At 43.8% G+C, this 23,242-nt stretch overlaps 2 protein-coding genes across 2 annotated transcripts; both read right to left on the bottom strand.

Moving 5' to 3' along the window:
- Positions 1 to 1,752: 1,752 nt before the first annotated feature.
- On the bottom strand, positions 1,753 to 12,556 carry arsb (arylsulfatase B). The gene is made up of 8 exons (XM_076164166.1): positions 12,065 to 12,556; positions 11,078 to 11,264; positions 10,781 to 10,971; positions 10,164 to 10,371; positions 7,255 to 7,498; positions 6,016 to 6,086; positions 2,427 to 2,558; positions 1,753 to 2,267 (listed from the first exon to the last, which is right to left on the bottom strand). The coding sequence occupies exons 1-8, from the start codon at positions 12,326 to 12,328 to the stop codon at positions 2,008 to 2,010; spliced, it is 1,557 nt and encodes a 518-aa protein (XP_076020281.1). The 5' UTR covers positions 12,329 to 12,556; the 3' UTR covers positions 1,753 to 2,007.
- A 388-nt stretch (positions 12,557 to 12,944) lies between these two features.
- dmgdh (dimethylglycine dehydrogenase) lies at positions 12,945 to 22,669 on the bottom strand. The gene is made up of 16 exons (XM_076163907.1): positions 22,464 to 22,669; positions 22,012 to 22,180; positions 21,062 to 21,160; positions 20,807 to 20,971; positions 20,429 to 20,633; positions 17,627 to 17,875; positions 17,348 to 17,546; positions 17,089 to 17,258; positions 16,825 to 16,978; positions 15,719 to 15,884; positions 15,499 to 15,629; positions 14,872 to 15,089; positions 14,585 to 14,742; positions 14,372 to 14,431; positions 14,102 to 14,236; positions 12,945 to 13,983 (listed from the first exon to the last, which is right to left on the bottom strand). Exons 1-16 carry the CDS (start codon positions 22,583 to 22,585, stop codon positions 13,771 to 13,773), a joined length of 2,613 nt encoding a protein of 870 aa, XP_076020022.1. The 5' UTR covers positions 22,586 to 22,669; the 3' UTR covers positions 12,945 to 13,770.
- Positions 22,670 to 23,242: the final 573 nt, after the last annotated feature.

Genomic DNA, 23,242 nt, shown 5'->3' on the forward strand with positions numbered 1-23,242 from the left:
ATGTAACCGCCTCCATGGCATCCGAGGAGACATTGCAAGGGGAATTCAGACATCCCAGTGAGAATAGTACATTCATGTGTGAAGTCATGACATGGTGGATACCTGAAGTGCATCAGAAATTCCTCACATTTCCAACCTCAGAGCAGAAATACACCACAAACCCTTTTAGCACGTATTCAAGACATTCAAGGCGACTGCAGGGGAAGAGGAGCAACGCAAACAGAGCCGAACGCAAACTGCTCACTCCATCGTTTGACAAACACAAGACAATGAATAAGGTTAAACAGAGACTGATCTACTGGGATAATTATACAAGTGTTGCTTTAACATATACTTGATCAGATCCCTGAGTTGGTAACCCTATGAACATAGTGGTAAGGTTCTTTTTAAGCAACTCAGGATGGATTTTGTCCTTAGTTAGGGATTTTGACTGAACCAACTGTTTTCCAATACAAGAACTGGACCCAATTTTGTAAATGTGTCCCTTAATCACTGTAGCAAACGCAGTATGCATGTCTTAAGTATATAACAGTGATTTTCCTTTTGGTAACAAACGCAAAACATCCCATCCATGTGATCCAAAATCCATCTGCTTTTTAGCCTACGGCTGTCTTCGGTCTTCAACATCTGCCAGCGTTTGTTCCATTTGCAGTGACGTCGTCGTTATTTGCACAAAAGAATAGAAGAGAAACTAGAGAAACAACTCAACACTAACGGATTGTGACACAACGAATGAATGAATCACTCAAAAGTCAACATGTACACACTAACAATAACCCACATAAAGGAACATGAAGCCTGTTAGAGCCAATCAGTTCGTTTGGATCAGAACTAAGGATGAATCAGAGTAACATGGATGCATTCTACAGCTGAGCCGCATCCTCACATTGACTGGGCTGAAAGTTCTCAGTGTCATGTTGCACCTTGAAAGTTTACTTTCAGGCTATAAATGTTTTACTGCGTGATTTCTTTATTGCTGGAGTTTTAAAATGCATGTAAACTAAAATTTGAGTGACAGAAAATCGAGGCCTGGAACTGCGTAGGTCAAAGGGTAGTGCCTTGCTCCAGGGCAGTCGATGGAAACACAGCTCAGGCATTCTCTCTCACCTCTCACACACACATCACCAAGTGTCAATCCACCACTGCTGCCCTGTCCAATCAAACACAAAAAACTTAAATCAAATCTAATCATCTTTAAAAGCGACCCTTTGTTTGGAGCTTCCATTTGTTTTTACAGTGTGTCGTTTCTGCAGGTGTGTGAGTGTGAGGAGGCCCGCGGCTTCTCAATGGCAGATAAATGAAGTGCAAACACCCGAAGCAGCGGGGAGATCGTCTTTACAAATCAGCAACACGTGTAGCCAAGTTTACGCCATCGCCTCAGCTTAAAGCGTTTCAGAGCCGAGAGTCAAAAGAAGTGGAAGTACGTGTCAGGGTGGCGAGTGTGTGTTTTCTTTTTAAAAACTGAACTGTTTAATGTTGCTTCAGTGACTATTTACAGTAGACTGACCTTTGCATTAAAACCATGTACAGTACTTTTGGAATTACATTACACAAGATAGAGTAACAAAACACACATTATTAAAAACATGTTCCTCTTTAAACCCAAAGAAAAAAACAGATCCTTTGTAAACCCCGACCCCCACTGACCCCTGACCCCTGCTGACCTCTCCTGTTCAAGTATTTGATTACTTCTTCGTTATGTTGGTACTTAAGTACAAAATGACTATCAAAGAGAATGTAGTTTTGTGGACAAAGCAGCTTAATCCTCAATGGCCCTTGACACAGATAGAATTAATGAATATTGTGTAACTACTGTGTAATTACTATTGGTTATGAATGAGCTTTGGTGGATCTTCAAATATTGTGTTTGGAAAAAGCAGCAAGTACTTGAACGTTACATGGGTCCAGCCCTAACATGAGAGAATTGTATTGTAGTAAATGAAGGTACTCGATGTATCCTAAGTGATACAATAAGTCAAAGAGCTACGACAACATCATCATCATCCTCTAAGCCCAGGGTCCCCAGGCTCCGTCGGGGCCGGGGTCACACTTTGGATCCTCGCCAGGGAAGATTATTGGCGCGGCGCTCCTTTGGTGCTGGTTCAGCCGGTTGAGCAGATTGTCCACTACAGCAGGGAACTTGTCCGACACCTCTGTCCTCTCCTCTGGATCCTTCTCTATGTCAAAAAGCATGACGGACTTCAGTGGATCCCTGCTGGAGGTTCTCGAGCTGTTGTCTCCGGGCCGAGGGAACCAACTGTCACAACCTGGAGCAAATAAAGAGACGGCTTCGGGATCAGCAAAGATAAGCAGCGAGTGAATCGTCCCTGCACGCTTAAGAATGCTGGGGGCCCAATTTTCCGCTCCCCCCCCCCCCCCCCCCCCTTAGACTAAACATGTCATTATACGTGACAGGAGATACTGACCTGGGTAGCCAGTCAGAAGCTTCCAGTTTGCAGATCGGATGGCCGCATGAATGGACACATTGAAGCCAGCGTTGGCCCAGGAGCGGCCGCTGACCGACCGCGCCAAAGACAACCGAGGGTCCCTGCCAGGACCTGAGGAGAGCGGAGGACAGAGCAGATCATGAAGGGCACACGTCCGTCTCAAAAGCAACAGAAGAACTGCTGATGAAGAGGATATTAGGCTACCACTGCATACAAAATGTCCTCTGTGGGTGTCTCACACAATTAAGTGGACCGGGACCAAACCTTTAGCGCATACCTGGGAATCAGAGAGACGATATCCAGCACAGAGCGAGGTGTAAAAATAAACAGAGCAGTCAGAAAGACCTCAAAATCAACGCTGAAACAGCAGGAAACCAGGCAGTTTTGAAAATTCCCACAAAACAAAATCATTCCGAAATAAAAAAGACAAGACAAGGCTTCTATTAAAGAAGAGAAAGCATGTGAGTGTGCAAAACATGAAACTTTAGAGCTGGAGGATATTGGCATCAAATTTGACAAATATGGAGGAATTGCGGTCGACTTCTGGCAAACACAATGAACAATCTGTTATTAGTGCAGGTGAGCATTTAACCTTTCTTTTTAAAGGCCAAACAAATGGATTTTAGGAGCCAAATGGAGGTGAAACATCTGGGGGTGAGAGAATTTCAGCTGCTTTAATGCCACAAACTATTTCTGCCCTCTGACAGAAAGCGTCTCTCAGAAGTGGACACGTCGACCCGGGACCACGTGATCCCAGATGAGATTGATTTGCAAGCGATTGTCGCTTTCCCCAATGTTGTGAAAAACAAAGCGTTTCCTCACATTCTTTGCATATAAACACAATTCTGTCCTTCATCTCTTCGCCAGAATGGCCAAACGTTCTCATCGCATCTCCTTTAATGGATCCCAGCGCCGCGGGGACACGACCCGAGGAAGAAAACATTCAGATCTCAGCGTCTTTACAACCACATGATGAAAGCTGTGACACATCATTCTTTTGTGACGGCTGCACCAATGCTGTGCGGCTTTTATAATCGCTCTCAGATGAATTAAAGAGGAAATATTATGTTTTTCTACTTTGGCTCTTTTTGAAGTAAGATGTATTCATGGAGGGAAATGATTCCAAATGCCAGATGAGGTGAGATGTTTGATTATAATATCACAATCCTGATTAAAATGACACAATAACACAGTCTAGGTCTGTCTGGAGGTAAGATTAGGCTCAATTTATGCGCTCATTATTTTGAATTAATCTACTAATTAATCAAATTATTAATCCGAGTAGTCCACATTTGTATGCGTATGTCTATGTATGTTAATGTAAGCAGCCATGTTCTGCCACAGGCCTCAAAGAAACGGTGTTGAAAATAGTCTGTTTTCATTCAGTGTGCACATCGGTGCTGCAGTGAGGTAGTGGAGCGTTTCCTTACTACTACACGTCAGAATCAGGTACATAAAGTATTATTCTGAGGTGCTCTTGTCCTTCTTTCCCTTTCTTGTCTCTTTAAGAAACAGGGCCTCAACCTCCAAAACACACACACACACTCATACACACACACACACACACATTCATTTCTTGCCCTCATTCTTTGCTTGAACACAGGGCACCAACGCCACAAAGCAGCCCGGCACAGAAATAGAGGAGAGAAGAAGAGAGGAGTACGCAGAGGGGGAATTTGGGGTGATTTAAGGCCTGGGAGTGGTCCAGGGTTTCTCCCTCCCCACAAGCCAGAAGTTCAGGGACCCCCACTGTGACCCAATTAGACGCGATCCTTCTGCTCACACAGCAGCAGCAGCAAGCGGCGAAAGAGACTTGAAAGGAGAAAGTGTGTTAAAGGGGTCGAGGTCTTTTCAAGAGCTAAACAGCAGCGAGGAAAAGATAGAAAGAGGAAACTGGAACTTAAAGAAGCGCGACGAATGAGAGAAGAAGAGAGAGAGAGAAGGAGATGCCTGTTAAAAGGAGAGAGGAGAAGAAAGAGACTGAATTGGCAAGACAGCGAAGAGTGTGTGTGTGTGTCACTGTGATGGAAATGTAGAAGTTTAAAGTGAAAGCGAGAGCTTGTAAAGCACCTGAAGCTGCTCCACGTTTAGGACCTGCAAGTTTATCCAAACAGGCCCTAAATCAGAGATGTACTTATTGATTGAAGCAGAGGATATTGATTAAACAGTGGACGATGCAGAAACATGTTCAGTCGTCAATAAGTGAACCTTAGGCGAGATACGTGTGTGGAAATACATCTGATCTATGTTATCTGAACACACATAGTGAAACGTTCTTGCCATTCTAACCTGTACGTCATTCTGAGCGGAGCCTCAACCCCCCCTGGGGGATGGAAATGGTTTGGTCCGCTAATATTAAGTGGTTTGGACAAGAATGAGACAAGTCCACTGTGTTTCACTGCAAAAACTGCAGACTGAGTTCTGCAGTCACATGACCCATTTCTTGGAAACTTCCCGACTATCACACACACACACACACACACACACACACACACACACACAGGCTGATCAAACGTTCAGCCTTATGATGACAGCAGCCCTCAAATCCAACATAATTTGAGTGATAATAAAGTAATCAACTCAATAAATAAGTATGAGTATTTGCTGGCCCGTCAGTCTCACCGTGACGATCTAAATGTATTGTAAATATTGACTCGTGAGACCTAATCAACGTATTTTTCCTCAATATTTGTCGAATAAAATATCAACAAAGGTCCTCCAGCGAAATAAGCAACAAACCTTCTGCACTCAAACAGCTTCCACACACTCATAATAAACAGAAAATGGTGTTATGTAACTTGGCTATGCTCGGGGTCTCGTTTGGGCAATCAAGAAAACAATGAGGCATTGATGCTCGTACCAATCAGGGCGAGAGAAAGAGAGAGAGAGAGAGAGAGAAAGGGAACTGAAGAATAAAAAACATTAGAAAACAAGAAACACATGTCTCTCTCACACACACACACACAGGGAGGTAGAGTCTTGGCAGAGTTTTAAACTACAGACCAAGTTCATCATTTACTGCATTCTCAGAATATTTGGTTGATCGATAAGCAAAAGTACAAAAGTTATAAACCAACGAGCAAGAAAAGGGAATCTCAAGTTCAAATTCCAAGACTTTTCCAGGATTTCCTTCACAGTGGGTGCAGGTCTGGGAAGAGGGTGAACAGCGGAGGTGAAGAAGTGGAGCCGTCTCCGTCTATTGGCTGAACTCCGCTACGGTGAATACTTTTCACCGTGTCGTGATCTCTGTAGGTTTCTCTGCTCTCATCTCAACGTCAGACTGTGTTTGGATTTCGCAACCTCATATTTCAAAATTCATGTCAAAACTCACTCCTCAACCGAGTCTGGGGCGGGAGATCACACACAGACACACACAGACACTCACAGACACACGGGGGAGTTTGTGAACTCGACGATGACTTCAGCCTGGCCTTAATCTATGCAGCAGACATTTTTTAGTGTATGGATGGCAACAGCTCTACATCTGCAGGTCAGTACCGATCCCAAGCAGACAGACAAGCAGACAGACAGGCAGACAGACTGGGGGACATCGTCTTAGTGGACTTACACGGGGCGATGTCCACATACATAGGGTCGATGTTGTGCAGCAGCTCCAGTCTGGGCGACGCATAACCTTTGCTGCAAGATAAAAAAGAAGAACCATTGTTACTTTTTTTCCCCAACATATGGATCCTCCAGGCACACACACACACACAAACACATGTGCAAATGTGAACTAGCTGGGCTGTTGTTCACCCGGCAGTCATATGCTCCGACCACACTCCACCACAGAGGCAACGCACCACTCTCACTGACCACAGTGTCTGATAACACAACTAAAATAACTCTACACTCTCTCTCTCTCTTTCTCCTGCTCGGCTTCTGTTCCCGGCATGTATCGCCGTTTCTTTTAAAACATTTCACAGGCCCAAACTGTCAAGCTGCTGTTTTCCCCCCTCGCCAGGCAGCTGATTAAATTTGGAATGAGGCCGTAAAAAAAGCAGCGCAAACAAACAACCTGTTTGTGCCGTCGTTAGGGTCACGCCGACACACGTCTTGTTGCCGAGCGCACAGGCGGCGGCGGTCACGTGACGCGCGTCGGCCAATAAAGGGGAGCGGACGCAGGCTGTGAGTAGTACTTTGTGGTCCGGGTTCGGTCTTGATTTTCAGCTGCAGCCCTCAATTTCACCTCCCTCACCATGTCCACATTTAGTTTACAGATATAATATGTCATTCCAGCTTCTCTGTGGTCTGCCAACAGCTTCATAAGACTTATTACATCACTAATAGTTTACTCAGAGGTCAGACTGCACGTGATTGAATTGTATTAGGTGTAAATTAATTACACGTGATACGCCTCTGAGGTATGTCAACGCATAAAAGGATTTACAGCAAATCTAATGAACTGATCTAGCAGGCAGGGCTGAAGTTCTAAAGCGGTGAGGATGGAGGGAGGATAGAGGAGAGAGGAAGGATGGAAGGACTACAAATTTGTGTGAGAATGACTGATGGAATTTCCTCCACTTTGAGCTCCCACTGAAGTAACAAAGGGCTTATTGAAGGAGAAGGAGGCTCCGAGAAGAAAGAGACGGCGGGTCAGGGAGACAGAAAGTAGGAGAGCTAGAGAGAGAGAGAGAGAGAGAGCAGCCTGTCAAACTGGAGCGCTGGCTTCACTCAGGCTGAGACGCAGGACACATGCTTCTACTCTGCCACCCTAGGGAGCCTCTCAACAGGGATTCCTCCAAAGTTCAAGGACCCTGATGTGCGTCTGAAGCCATATTCCTCCTATTCTACCCTCCCAGCTCACCTGATTGCGTTCCAAACGTTGAATCCGTCCAGCGGTTTATTGTCTTCCGCCTGTCCCCTCGCCAGGCCCACCAGCGTGGGCAGCCAATCGGAGATGTGCACCAGTTCCCGGCTGACGGACCCGGGTTTGTCCAGCAGCGGGCCGGCGACGAAGCCCACTCCCCGGATCCCTCCTTCCCACAGAGACCACTTCCTCCCTCGCAGGGGCCAGTTACTGCCGCCGCTCAGCGTCTGACCGCCGTTATCTGTCAATCAATAGATACATTAAGGCCGCACAGGGACAGAAATAAGAAGAAAAGCTCATCATCAAGTTCCCTGAGCTCAAGCTGACATCTTTAAATGACTTAATTAGGCTGCTAAAGAGACACAGGGGTCACATTTACAACATATGAAAGAAGGAAATCTAAAGTAAGAGGTCAATGTACTTGATACTGATGAGAAATGTAGATACAAGTATCAATATACACAAAATCAACCATTACTGTATAATATAAATCTCTGAGAACTCATAACAGAGCTGATACTGTCTCAAACTCTGATCCAGTAACTATAATGTAGCAAGGCTCCATTTGTCTCCTATGTCACTCTATACTTTACACCAAACCATAAAAAGCACATTTAATGTCATCGTCCCAATAAGTCAATCCAGTATAAACACAAGTGACCAATCACATCCATTCAGCGCCGTGCTCGTCCAGGAAGTCGCCCGCGCTGTTCTGGAGCGAACCTTAATGCTTTCTCAAGCTGCTCCTCTCTGTCCAATTCCCTTCCTCACCCTCCCATTTCCCCAAGATCCCAGTTTTCCCTCAAATTCCCCTCTAGCGACCATCATTTTGCAGAATATTTCATCATATTGGAAACTCGGGATCCTTCGGGTTCACCTCAAAACTGAGTTATAACCTGAGAGTATCAGGAGTAAAACCTCATCCAGATGAAGAAGCTTTGTTTGTACAACTGATATTGTGGTTATGTGCATCAGACTGACACAGAAGCAGGACGTATTATGAGTTGTTTTTTTTACATCCCGTCAGCAGAGTCGGTGTCTGCTTGGCACATGGCTCAGTCTTCCGTGCTGAGGACTTTCCAGTCCCATTCAGCCAAAAGAGTGTTTGGAAGAACAATGAAACAAGGCCACCTACCGCAGCCCACCACAGGCATAAACTCTCACACTTTACCTTCGCAGCATTGTTCCTGCTTTCTAATTACCCTTTTAAAACCTAAAACCCCCTAAAAATAACCCCAGTTCCCTGAGAGTTCAAAGGATTTACCTTCTTCAGATGCAAATCATTAGAAGTCCCAGATGTGGAAAAAACAGAGTGGAAACCTGCGAATGACTTCAACTTTAACTCTGCGTGTTCTTTACTCGCTTCACTTGCTTTCGTCTCATCATGGCCAGACTATTGTTTAAAGACATCTTCTATCCAAAATTTAGATGATGACCCCACAGAAGAATGTCCTGGGTTTGAATGTCTGTGTGTTAGTGTGTGTGTGATTGACTGGGAATTGTTACTGGGGAAATACTCTACCTCTGTCTGACCCTAAACAGGATATACAGCAAACATAAACAGGTATTTCAAATGGATGGATGGACGGTTCACAAAGTTCAATTACAGCAATCTGTAGAAAGGACTGACCTCTAGTGGATGTCTAGAGTACTGATATTGCCGGTGCAGTGTTTAACCAAACCCTGGATTAAAGGCCTTATACCGATTTGCCGAGCCTGTATGTATTTAGAGGTGGAAGGAAACCAGAGCAACAGAAAATAAGAAGTCCAGGGCGGAGTCAGATTTGAACCAGGGACCTTCTTACTGTGACCCGACAATGTTACAAACACAAACACACAGTGTGCCACACTGACAAGGGATTCGTCACGCCTGTCTTACATACTCCTGACGCAATCTGTCTTTCAATCTACCGATGCATTCATTCTGCCGTCACCGAAATTCCCCTTTGCCGTGGAAACTGGCTTGTTTTTCTCTTTGCCGATATAAAAGGTAGTTACTCTTTACTTAATTCCCATTCTGGCACACTATGAAGCCAAACTTTGGGAAAAGAAAATACAACTGTGGAAAACATGCAGCATTTAACCTAGTTAGACTGAGTAACACCAGCTCTTTGTATCAACATCACAAGTGAAGGATTATAAGGTACTTTTTGAAGTATTGGACAGCAGATTGACCATGACGTGGCTGGAATGATACTCGTATTGATAACAGGAATCTTCATTGTCAGTTGTCCATTGTCCAATTTCCATTCAGGAGTAACCGCGTCTTTGAATCTCTCTGCAAGTCTGCGAACTTTATCTGTTTATCCCACAAAGCAAATTAAACCAAAGCTTGTTTTTCCCAGTTTGTCGGTTTGCAAAGTCATTGCTGCTCGTCAAAGTCGAAGGCCTGACCGTGGCGCTTTAAGGCACCGCGAGGTTTCAGTGTGGAGTCATTTTCTTCTGCCACAATGGCCTCTGCTTCTTCACTAACAACACGGCCGGCAGCACACGCCAACTCGGGGTTTTAACAGTCAATTTGCACTATTTTGACAAGAGGTAAGTTGCCCGCATCCGCATCCACAGTGCAGTCCTGAGCATATTTTAGAGGTGAAGTCAGGACAACAATACTCGTTCATTTTATGATACAGCAGCGCCCCCTGGCTGTGAAACGTGGTCATCACCATCTTGGTCATAAAGTAAAATTGCAAACTACTGATTTGAAAGACAACCAAATCCACCAAATCTACACATCAAATTCATATTGGGGTTAAGTTTGGGAGTTAAATTTGCATTAAAATTTCTAGTAGTGGCTTCAGTTTAGGCCTTACAATCTCATCTGGATCTCATCTGACTTTATCGTTTCACTTGTCATGATTTAGTTTGTATAGAACGTAGTGTATACTGTATATAGTGCAGATAAGTACCTGTGGAAAACACCAGCACAGTGTTCTTCCAGAAGCCAAACTGCTGTAAAGCCAGCGTGATGTTGCCCACTGCTTCATCCATGGCTGACACCATGCCAGCGTACGTCCTGCGATTCACGTCTTCGATGGATTTGTAGGGGGTCACGTAGCTGTCTGGCACCTGCAGGGGCGCATGGACCGCTTGCAGTGCAACATAGAGGAAGAGCGGCTGTATAATAAAGAAAACAACACATGGAGATTGTGAAGGAATAGACATTAAACATGTGATCTGCAATTGATGGCATAAGATTAAAAAGGCCACAGTATTCAATTATAAATTCACAGTATTCTCATTGCAGATGTTTCCATGACAACTGGCCTGATTCTGTGTATTCAACAGACTTTTGTTAACAACGTGGGAATTGATTTCAAGAAGATCATTCAGGGATTAGATAATATTCAACAGATGTGTTCACATCTTAAGAGACAAACTCCAAAATCACATAACTCAATAGAAAATGGTTCTTAAATTGGAGAACGGCAGTCAGGTGAAATGTCTTATAATAGACACTAGAGGTCCTCCTTGTCTAGTGATGTCTTCTACTATCCTGTAGTGTGTGTGCATGTATGTGCGACACCTTTTTGGGGTTGTGCTTGCTGATAACATTGATGGCTTTTTCGCTGAGCAGCTCAGTGGAATAGGCGCCTTTGTATCCTGTAGCAACCTCTTCCCCATCCCTTAGGTCCAACGCACAGCGAGTCAGGTTCAGGGCTGCGATGTGTGTACAGCGCTTGTGGGTGTAGTAATCCTCACTGCCTGTCAGGTAGCCTGGGTTCAAATCAAATACAGCAGGGAAATGTTATGACAAATACAAAAAGTGTGATTTAGGGGTCAAACAAAGACCCTCAGACACTTATTTAATAAATATACCCACCAAAATACGAATCAAAGCCCCGGCGTGTGGGCAAGCAGTCCTTCTTGTACATCCCCAGGTGCCACTTGCCCACCATGTGTGTGGCATAGCCGGCCTCCTTCATCAGCTGAGGCATCAGTTTCTCATCCAGGGGCACGCAGTACGGCTGACAGGGCCAAATGATCTGATGCTGCATGCCTGTGTGGATCTGTAAGAGGGGAGGCAGTAGCTCAGTGGGTAGAGCTTCTGCTTGGGAACCGGAGGGTAGCCGGTTCGAGCCCCTGCCGCTGCCGAGCCCCTGCTGAGGTGCCCCTGAGCAAGGCACCGAACCCTCAATTGCTCCCCCCTCTGCGAAGGGTGGTAATGTAATGTAAGTCGCTTTGGATAAAAGCGTCTGCCAAAATGACCGTAATGTAATGTAATGTAAGACGAGTTGTGTTTAAAGAAGGAGACCACAAGATGTTTCAATATGAAAAATAAGGAAGTATGTTAAAGCAAGCTCTGACAGCCGTTGGACTGCCAAACACTGAAAGCAATTTATGAGGAACTATTGGTATATGAAGTATTAAAATATTAAGTAGTATTAGTAAATATATCATTTCAAAAGTGTATAGTAGTAATTGTAAGATACCGACTAATGCACAGTCTTGACTTGAGATTGTGCAGACTGAAGTTATTAGAGGGTCTCAATCTCCTCTCTATCCCCTCAATGTAACATCAATACTTACAATAACTTTGTGTCCACTGTTTGTCAGCTCGATAAGTGAAAAAGCCCTAAACTGATTTTGTTGGAAGAAGCAACCATAAGGACCCAGATTCAAACCTTAAACCTGTGAAGTTACCATATCATTACAAGTATTACATCAATTAAAATAACTTATTATAACCAGCCAAAATCCTGTCTTGTTTGTCCTTGGCAGAGGTATGAGCTGATGACCTGACTTAGCCAATCAGCTATGGACAAGGCAGAGATTTGGTCTTGGTCCTGGTCAGAATTCTGAATCTTACCTGGTACCTGCCGGTCATGAGCTGGTTTCTGGATGGAGTACACAAAGGCTGGACGTAGTAATTCTCCAGGCGGACCCCGGCAGCAGACAGTTTGTCCAGGTACGGTGTCCTGATCTCTGATTTGTGGTAACCGACATCGTGCCAACCGAAGTCATCGGCGAGGATGAAGACAATGTGCGGAGGGTCCCGAGCTGCTAAAACCAAACCACCGCTGAAGAGGAAAACAGTTGCGAGGGCTACGACATGACACCCAAGCAGCTCCATTCTTACAAATGCATGAACTCAAACATTTCATCGAAGTTAGTCAACAAGGAAGGAGCGACATGTTCCACGCCCAAACATGACATGAATCAGACATAGCTACCAGCAAATCAACTAACTGCCGGTACTGATCACAGCCAACAACTATTAAATTAGTGCAAATTAAAACACAACGAGTCTTCAAAACATTGGCTGACCAGGAGCAGCCAATACAAAGCGCGGAAGAAGGGTCACATGAAAGTACGGAAGCTCTGAAAAGTCAAAATGAATAAACTAAAAATAGTAAAATATAACACAAAGCTAAAGCATTCAGGTTGGATAGCATGATTTATAGTCATACGTTAAAGTAGGTTTTAAGTTGGTGTTGGAGCTTAGTCTTTATTTGTAGTTAAGGATTTCGCAGAGTTTCATATTTCGATCTTCTGTCAACATTCTGTACATACGTCACGTTCAAGTCCGTCTAGAAAATCGGAATTGATCAACGCCTGTATCGTAAACAAAGCTCCAAGTTCTTGAACTGTGTTTAATATACTGTAACACATCGTAACTCACAAAATCAATGTTAATGTTAATTTTCTTTGAGTTTTAAATTTGAAATGTTCATTGTTTTGCAATTAAGTAAGTCTCTAGTCTTGGTTTTTAAGTCCCAAGTCAGGAAAGGCAAGGCAAACGTCAAAACTGACAAGGCGAGACTTGAGAATCCTTAAGAAGGCAAATACAAACTAATATTTAATGCAAAGCAGTGGAACATTGCTTTAATTAACCAGTTTTCTTACAAATCAGTTAAAAAAAAAAAAATCAGATTACAGAAAAATCTTGTACATGAACACTATTGCTGGTAATTTATCTATAAACTGTAAGCCCCAATTATCCTTACATTCTGTTACACTTGGCACAGTCCAAAAATCCTCTTAAGACTGGTAAAAATACAACATTGCATCAATGAATTAAACATCCATTAGTTAAGACAAAAAGCAGCTTTGTTTGACCATTTTCGTTTAAAAAAGGGTTTGTAAACCTTCGTGAAAAGTTCATTTGCTGACCCATAAGAAATTAGCACCCATTCATGGAATCAGAAAAGTCAATTACTCTTTCATAGCATTTCACACTGTTAAACATTCAGTATTCCTGTGCCATGCGGCAAACCACAGTCATAGGTTGAATGCATTTGAGATTGCGATTGAGACTGTTTTAGCAACTTCCTCCTTGTCAAATGACCAGACAGGAAGAGGAAGATGTGATGTCATCTGTCACAGACCACATGACTCCTCATCCCTAAAACCGTCATATAACTGACATGTTCCACTCAGTTCAAAAACAGCTCAGTACACGAGCAACATCATGATTTCTTATTTTTCTTCATCTCGGCCGACACTTCATTGATAATTCACAGTAGGATGGTTCTTTAATGAACTTGTGAACATCAAGTTGAGGACAGTCTGTTCTTATGCTTTCCCCTTGGCTTTCTTCTGGAGCCGGGTCCGTGTCGGCTCGGTCAGGACTAAGGGCTCTTGGATCACCATGGCCGGGTATTTTTTCCCCAGCAGTTCTACCTCCACCTTCTGGCCGACGGAGCACAGCTCAACGGGCAGGTACCCGAAGGCCAGGCTCTGCTCGGCGCTGTAGCTGTACACTCCAGATGTTGTGTTTCCGACCACCTGCAGACAAAACACGAGGACACCGGCTATTTGAGAGCGAACGGCAGCGTGACCATGAGTCATGCAAAAAGATAAACATGATGGGCGAATGGGTTCATTGTTAAGTCTTGTTGCTGACCTTGCCATTGCACCAGATGGTTTCATTGCCCTCTGGGTCGATGTCATCAGTATCCACGGTGATGTAGGACAGCTTTCTCTTCAGGCCTTTGGCTTTGATTTCCTGCAGCGCTGCTTTGCCAATAAAGTCAGCAGGCTGGACAAATACAAACACAATACATATGTTGTTTATTCAGGTTAGAGAAAGAGAATGTGGAAACTTTGATCTTAACAGTAAATTGGTGTAAATTAACCCACACCATCCACTGCATAATGGTGAAGGAATGATCACCTTGTTCAGTTTGATGAAATAGTCCAGACCAGCCTCCAGAGGATTTGTATCACAGTTCATCTGTGAAGATCAACACTGCGTTCAACTCAGTGAAAATACTATTCAAATACATTTGCTTTGTAAATAATGAAAAGATGTGCATGATTCAACTGTGTATCTGTGTGTGTGTGTGTGTGTGTGTGTGTGTGTGTGTGTGTGTGTGTGTGTGTGCACCTCAGCTCCCCAGCCTCTGAAGCCTTTCTCCAGTCTGAGGCAGCCCATGGCGTAGGTGCCGAAATTGTCAATGCCCTCATCTTTACCGGCTTCCATGATGGCCTGGTAGGCAGCTGCCATGTTCTTCTGGTCTATGTACAGCTCCCAACCAAGCTCGCCTAAACACACAAACACACACGCACACACCGTAGCATCATTTATCAACCAGTCGCACCAGTTGCATTCTTTTGTGCATGTTTGTATAAATGGTCCTATTTTCAGGGTGTGTCTTTGTAATTATACCCTACCTGTGTATGAGATTCTCATGGCTCTGGTAGGAATGCCGGCGAGCTGGATGGATTTGCATTGTAGAAATTTGAATGCCGCATCACCCATATCCGTGTCCGTCAATTTCTGAATAACCTTGCGTGCCTTTGGTCCAGCAATACCCAGGACTCCCAACTCTTCCGTCACATTACTGATGTCCACATCGTAGTCGCCATTGGCAACTTCTGCTTCTATCCACCTGTAATAATTTCAAAGATACAGAGCATGAACAGAAATGGTCTACCAAGCATTTATCCAAAGTCTCAAAGTTTCTCTCTCTAATTATTAAAGCGTGTTTGCAATAAACCCAATGACCTGGATCATCTGCTGTCTGTCACCACTAGGGGGCGCTTTGTAGCACGAAATTGTGCCTGCCTCAGTTTCGGAGGCACACAAACTTGGCAACTTAGTCATGGGTGTGTGTGTTTGTGTGAACTGAACTGAACTTTCAGTCAGACACCCTGTTGTTAATGCAGGGAGACAGATTGCTGCTGAACAGTCTTGGATTGATGTGTTGGTTTTTAGTGACAGTGTAATAATACGTTTTGTAAAGCCAGTTTGATGAGCTTGAGTGATGTCGTGGACGTGTATGCGTGGGTGCAGCTCACCTGAGGTCATGCAGCTCTGACCCTGAGCCTGTGAGCAGGAGAAACTCTCCTGGCGTCAGCTGCGTGATGGTGACCTCAGCATAGACTCTCCCTGTGGGCGTCAACATGTGGCTGATATTCGTCTGGCCCACCTGAAAACGCAAAGCAGAGGAGTCCGAGTCAAGACAAACCTTTCAATCAAACGATGCATTTTGAATCAGCTATGGATCGACTGTTGCACCTTGGGCATGGTGTTGGCAAACAAGCGGTCCAGCAGCTTGTGCGAGTCTTTCCCCTTCACGACGTACTTGGCGAAAGGCGTCAGGTCGATCACTCCCACCTTCTCCATCACCAGCTTGCACTCCCTGCCAACCGGTTCGAACCAGTTTGTGCGGCGGAAACTGGGCCTGGCAAACATCAATGGTCGGTTTTCATCAGAGTCGCACGCTCTCACTTAGCAGCGTCTTTCTTCTTGTGCAAGTGTGACAAATGCGCAGCAAGCATGGGATCACAATCTATTGCTTGTGCATATCTAAGTCATATCAAAGCATATTAAAGATAGAGCGCAGAGAGAATCGGATAACACAGTGCAAGATCATACTGTGGTCGTTAAGTTTGACACAGGGGAACTTGCATGAAAATACACCAGACCAACTGGATTCAACATTCAAGGTTGTGAAAGGAGCCCAAACATTTTTGACTTCACCTGAGAACTAAATGTGATTTAATTGTGCAGCTTTACCTCACTGCCACCGTTTTCAATGCAGTTTTTGTCAGTTACTCAACATGAGTTGCAGCCCTGTTCTTCCACTGTTGTTTCTAAATGGTGCTGTTGTTCTCCAAGCTGTTTACGGTTACGTGGCACTACACCTCAGGGTTGGCTTTAATGTTTAACGCTTATAGGAGTTCTGTGGGTCTTTATGGGTACAAATGTTCCACTGTAAGCTTTCCATCTAAAAAGGACAGAACACTCCGTCCCCAAGACATTTCCATACACTAACCCTGTTTCTGCCTGTGTGTGTGTATGTGTGGGTGTGAATGTTGCAGGCCTGCAGATAATCAGGGGGGTTGTAGCTCTCAACTCCCAAATCTCTGTCATCCAAAATCTGTGAATGGATCTCAGTAGGTAGTAACAGCAGTTAAAGAAAAGCGAAAACAAACAACAGTCACTTTTCAGTTATACACTTTTCTAAACGACTCGTGCTAAAGTGAATCCAGCTCATCTTTCTAATGTGTACATTTAAGGTTCTTGGTCGACCAAAAGAGTCAGGCTGGGGAAGAAGTCATCAAGGTGTCAGATGTGCTCAGAGATTGAATGTCGGGTCGCTGCCCACTTCTTTGTCTTACTTGTATCCAGTGTCGTCTCCAGGTTTGTAGAACCAGTGAGGCTGTTCCCAGCCTGAGTGAAAGCCCATGGAAGCCTTGTCCTTCAGCAGTTTATACACACCGCTTTCCCTATACGTCGGCCGGCCTTCGAAACGCTCTTCCTTGGGATAACCAACTGAGGAGACAGACAGAGCGAGGAAGAGACAGGGAAGAGTTATAATGATGGTGAAATATCTAAGGTTGTCATTGTCACAAACGAGTGTGATCCTCTTCTGCTGTTCTTACCCACATTGTTGAAGCCATAGGATTCTCTCGCTTTGGCACACATGAAAGGTACGTCCGCCCATTTGCCGTAGCGGTTAGGGTCACATTCAATCAGGTCGTATGGAGGCTCTCCGTTCCTAATCCAGTCGCTCAAGAATTTGCCAATACCACCAGCATGGATGACTCCATACCTAGACGCAACAAAACCATGTACTGGGTATTTTGAAGCCTCCTCATCCAGAGTATAACCTTCAAACAGTCTGCTCATGTGCTCACATACCCAAATCCAATGGCAGTCCAGTAGTTGCGCACTCCCTGATGTGGGCCAACCATGGGAAGCAGGTCAGGGGTGTATGTGATTGGTCCAGACACAACATTGATAATATCAGCCGTCTTCAACACAGGGACCATCTCCATGGCCATCTCAATATGCTCCATTATCCTGTCTAAGTCCGACTCAAACAGCTCCTTACCAAAACCTGAAGCACACATACGCAGATTTAGAAGCAAGACAAACACGTTCCACAAAGTATTATGAATGGCAGACAGACAGACAGACCTGGAGGAACTCCGTCTCTGACCCAAGAATCCTGTAGCACCATCTTCTCCATCTTCTCGTACGGACCGAACAGCAGGCCGTCTCTTTCCTGACGCAGGTAGTAGGAGGACTCCAGGTCTCTGATCACAGCCAGCTCCTTCTTCAGAGCCTTCACCTCTGGCACGGTTGCCGTGACTACATACTGGTGATGCACCGGGATGGTGGGGTGCTCAAACCCAATCATATTCCCCACCTCACGGGCCCAGAAACCTGTAAACCAAGAGGCATGTTTTTAGAATAACCAGCATGTCGGATTTTCAAAAAAAGGGTCATTTGTCTCGTGTGCTGGTCATTTAGACGCTGTCCATCCTTCCTTCATGCTCAGTGGATCATCTTCACGCATTTATAAAGTAACTCTGAACGTGCTTGTCTTGTTTTGTGGTGTTAAAGATCAGTTCAAACAAGTCACCCATATCCCAGTCCCATATGTTGTGAATGAGGGCAAGCAGAACTGGAAGAACATGTCTAGATAAAGTCTAGACACACCCAATGATTAAGCAGATTGTGTGTTTGTCCTCATATGTACTAAATAGAAGCTAAACACTGCTACATGAGCCAAAACAGCATAAGAATGTGTGTACGTACTGTGCAAGCATACCAGAAATAAGAAAACAAGTGCTGTTTGCCATCATACGTCCAATTGATGTTTTATTCTAAAAGCAATCAATATTTGTGTTCTGTTCAAATAAAACGTTTTAGGATAGTACATATGCATCGAAATGCAATGACGATCCAGCTAAAAAAACTGAGGCTGAAACCAAGGTCGGCACCGGAGATGTAGTTTATAACAGACAGAAATAGTAACACAGAATTATATTGAGATAAAGGATTTAATATATGTCTGCAAGATGCCAAACTACTAGGATTCCTCTATAGGTTTATTCATGGGTCACAAGGCCGACACTTTGAAACTGATCAGGCATTCCTTGACCTTGAACCACAGTTTAGGGTCTCACTGGTCAAGGGTCAACCATTCTTATTGGGAAGATGGGTACAGCCTGAATTCCTATCTAAAGCATCAGTTTCCCACTGAGAACAGAGTGTAGGGAAATGGGAAAACAAAAGAAGTCGCCGGGGTTATGGAAAAGAACGGAAAAATATATGGACAGCCAAAGAAGAAAAAAAGGAAAGATGGCAAACTCAACAAAACCCAGTAATTTGTGGGTTATGAGTTCAAGTGAGTTTAAAAAGGACTGTTTCCTTCTTTGTTATGTGGGATGTTTAGAGGAAAATCCAAGCTATCCATGTTCATATGGAGGAGATTTCAACAGCCCATGAAGCAAAGCTATTGACAAATCTTGAAACCCACAAAGCAAGAGCACATTTACATTTTTGTTATGTAATTCACCACGAAAAGGAAAAGCAATGACCAATGAGATTTGCGCGACTTTTTGCACAATATCTTTAAACGTCGACATTCAACGCAGGCGAAACTGGAGATTCAAACATTCATAGGAGTTTTGCCTGGATATCACATCTCCCTCTGTGCAGGGCAGCTGTGACTGATCTATCAGGCTCTGAAAAAGATTGAAGTAAACAAACTTTCCTCGGGCTGAATCCCTGGGCAGGCTGTGGGTGCAAACAGAATGAGCAATAATAGCTCCTCTACCAAAGTACCCTTGAGTCAGGCATTTCAGCCCCTATCTCTCTACTGTACTGTGGTGGAGAGGTTACTGGACTAACAACCAAAAAACAGCAATATGCAGCACATATGCTAAAATCATCTGGAAGGAGGTGTGCATACGCTGCTGCTTCCAGATTGGAGGAGATCTGACATGTTGGCCTGTTTGGATTGGTTGACAGAGTGGAGTAAAACTAACAGCCTTACTCGCCCCAAGAATGCATATTCAAAAAAAGCTGCAGATTATTTGGCGTGCAAGGCTTCTGTGATGTTGTTCGCTGCTAAATATTCACATATGTATAAGCTCACTCAAGAGACAATGAGAGAGTGTTTGCAACTGTGGAATCCCTTTATGGAAAAAAGCATCATTGCTTTACTTGTACATGTATTTGCTATCATTATCAGAATTAAGAAGCTGCACGATTTCTATTTTCTATTTCAAAATGTTCTATCATATCTTCAAAAGAACATGGCAGAACATGAGGAGTCTACTCCACCTCACCACGTAACCAAGCAGCAGCCACAGGGGAACCAGAGGTGGTCAACAAAAATTACCCCAGAACTGGTATGACCTGGTTTGAACCGACGCTGATCTGTGCACACTGTGGTCTGCGCGATCAAAGGTCCACAGATAACACATTTTAGAGGGAGTACAAAATATGTCTGTGTTCTGGTGGAGCTCTTTATGTGATTATGCATGAAAAACATATTCTAAACATCTCACAGCTGTAGTGGGATGAATAACGGTGAGAAGTACGGTGCTTGTACGGTTCTTAGTTTTTTTTTGTTTTTTGTTTGTTTGACATTCACTAAGAAGTTTGATTCTGATCCAATTTGGGCAATAACTGGGTTTGTTTATGTCATGTAAACACTAACTGATTCAAATCAGCCTAAACTGACAGAATACACAGAATAACAACTATACTATTTATTCAAGCATGTATGTAAACTTCCTAGAATCAACGTATCATGCTACATTTGGCCTTTATTGGGACAGAAACAAAATGGAGGCTAGTGTGCACGTAATGCATCGATGATTCAACTCTATGGTCATTTTTGAGGTAATATTTAATTGTTGGGGTGTTGTATTGGGCTGTTGTATTAAGTGTGTGCACATTCAATACAAATGCTGGATTACAAACCTGCTGTGTTGACGATGCGATTGGCCCGGATGGTTCCGTGAGGGGTCTGAACGTCCCACTTGCCATCAGCGGTTGGTGTGAGACCGGTAACAGGCGCTGGGTTGTAGATCTGGGCACCGTACATGCGAGCTCCAGCGGCCATAGCCATGGTGAGAGAGTAAGGGTCAATGTGGCCGTCACCTGGGGTATACAGACCTGCCAACACCTGCGGGTGCACAGATACTGTCATCCATGCAATAGATACATAGATACATGCAATTGTAATTATTGCATTATTGTTGATTTGTTTCTGTGAATTCTGCAAAACATTTATGCAGAGATTAACACACAAACTTAAGTAAACCCACACTCTCAACAAAAAAAAAAAAAGCTGCACACCTTGTCCATGTTGAGCAGAGGGAAGTATTCTTGGACTTTCTCCGGTCCGATGAAGTACTGTTCTGTCACATGCCAGTGTGTGCGCGTCATCTGATACTTCATCTCATCCACTCGAGCTGCTGTGGAAGCAATGCGGACACTGCCAGGCTGATGGAAGCCCACTGCCTACACAGACACATAATACGAATGAAATATTGACACACACACTCGTACACACACACATACACACATTCATACATGAGTGTAGCACCTCACCTGTCCAGTCTCAGCCTCCAGACGCTCATAAAGTTTGCAGCTGTCATAGTGAACTCTCTTCAGGTTGATGCCTGGGTGGTAATATGTTGTCAGACCGGCCTGGAGCACAAAATTAGCAATTACAAAAAATGAACATAAATCAATACACATAAGCAGATCTTCATGAAGCTTTCAAGTATTTTAAGTAGCTCATCATCACACCAATGACTGATCACACCAATGACTGATTAAAATGGCAAATGGAATAACTCTTAATGTAGCAGATTATTCATCACTTTATATTCATCGCAACATTTCCCTTCATGACTGTAACACGTAACGTGGTTCTAAGTAAGTCCAAGTTATACTAGAGAGCAGGTAACTTGATCTGTGTAACTAGGCACTCTGACATGTGGAAATGTATTTACAGCATGCCGGTGCCCCCAGTGTGTGTGTGTGTGTGTGTGTGTGTGTGTGTGTGTTTGTGTGAGAGAGAGAGAGAGAAAGGGACAGTGTGTGTATGTTAGTTCAGTGGTAAGATATTAAGTTGGTCAAGACCTCACAAGCTCCTCAATAGCTCTACCTTGACCTTTATGCTGTTGCGTAATTACACGTTTTTAATGCTGGTCCAACTTCTAACCTCTTTGTTTCAAATGAGAGTAAATTGTCACCGATTTCACCCTTTTTTCACACATAGATTTTCAAAATAAGCTTCATCTGTGGTTGTTTTCTCGAATGGATTTGGATGAAACGTTGGAGAGAGATTGGACTTGGCTCAATGTAACACTGATCATAGATGCTGATCTGCTGATTCAATTATTCCTTTTTATGTAGGCAGAGCGAGTAGCACCAGGGGCCTGTGTGCCTTAGCAGTGTTGAGCACTAAGCAAACCCTGCACCTTCACCGTATTAACCATGTAGGCCATTATTCATTGATCAGTACAGAGAGTGTGGAAGGCAGACAGACGTACAGCATGCCAGGTGGACCCAGCCGTCAGCTCAGACTTCTCCAGCAGGACCACATCCTTCATGCCACCTTTGGCAAGGTGGTAAGCCAAACTGACACCCACACATCCTCCACCGATGATGACAGTCTCGGCTGTGTCCTTCCAACGCTTCCCCAAAACTGAGGACACATTACTGAAAAGAGAGGAAAACAACAAATGACTGACTCCTGTGAGGTGCACTTTGTTAGAACACACGTTTACATACAGTACATGCAAACAGTAAACCAGTGAACATAATGTGCTTGATGCCATGTGAGATGAGGTAGAGCATGTGGGCACTTAAGGGCATGACCTACACTTAACTACATGAATGTGCAAAAAGGTGCATGATCAACATTATTGCATGTTCAAACAAAGAGTTCCCTCAGATGCCAAAGGTTGCACTGGATAAAATAACATTATTTCCAGTATCTTACCTCTCTTCAGCCTGCTTTCTTGAAGTACAACATATTGTGCGCAGAGAAAGCCGTGAAATTCGTCGATACGCGGCGTATTCTCTCCGTAACTGAACGCTGATTAGGTTTAATATCCGAGACATAATTGTGCTAATACATCAAAAATATCTATATGTACAACTCATAGCATAACAAGCCCCCTCACTAACACGCACAACTGTGGAGTAGTTACAAATATCCCACTGTAACATGAAACTTTACCCACATCAGATCCGCCCAGTGTCGCCAGGGTGTTAACGCTTTATATGCTGGGACGCTCACACAGCTCAGAAATATTCATTTAAAATCAATAATAATCATTGAAAAAAGAGAGATAAAGAATACATAGAAAAATAATAGAAGATACATAAATAATAAATGGAAAATTCGAAAAAAATAAACAGTAATTACGAAAATAATAACCAAGCATTAAGTCTGGGATGAATCAAATAAATCCTCGTATCTAATACACATTTTCTCTGTAGTCCATCAGAAAATTAAACTCAATAGCGTTTTGCACAACTTGTTTTGAACAAATTATAATGAGAAAAATCTCTATTTGTCAAATGAGAATTCGTGTGGGAAAGAAAACACTGTCACTTCCGGTTTGTGTCAGTCAGATCCAGTCTGAGCAGCCCTCTCTGTGGCATGTACACAGTCATTATCCCAGAGTGATCCTACAGGTTGCAACACAAATACCACTGCAACAGCTGCAACAAGTCTCAACTGGAACTTCTGTAAAGTTATATAAGCTTTACAAA

Source organism: Genypterus blacodes, unplaced genomic scaffold, assembly GCF_046128005.1.
Source record: "Genypterus blacodes isolate CSIRO-AG114 ecotype Tasmania unplaced genomic scaffold, CSIRO-AGI_Gbla_v1 ptg000133l_1, whole genome shotgun sequence".
NCBI classification, from domain to species: domain Eukaryota; kingdom Metazoa; phylum Chordata; class Actinopteri; order Ophidiiformes; family Ophidiidae; genus Genypterus; species Genypterus blacodes.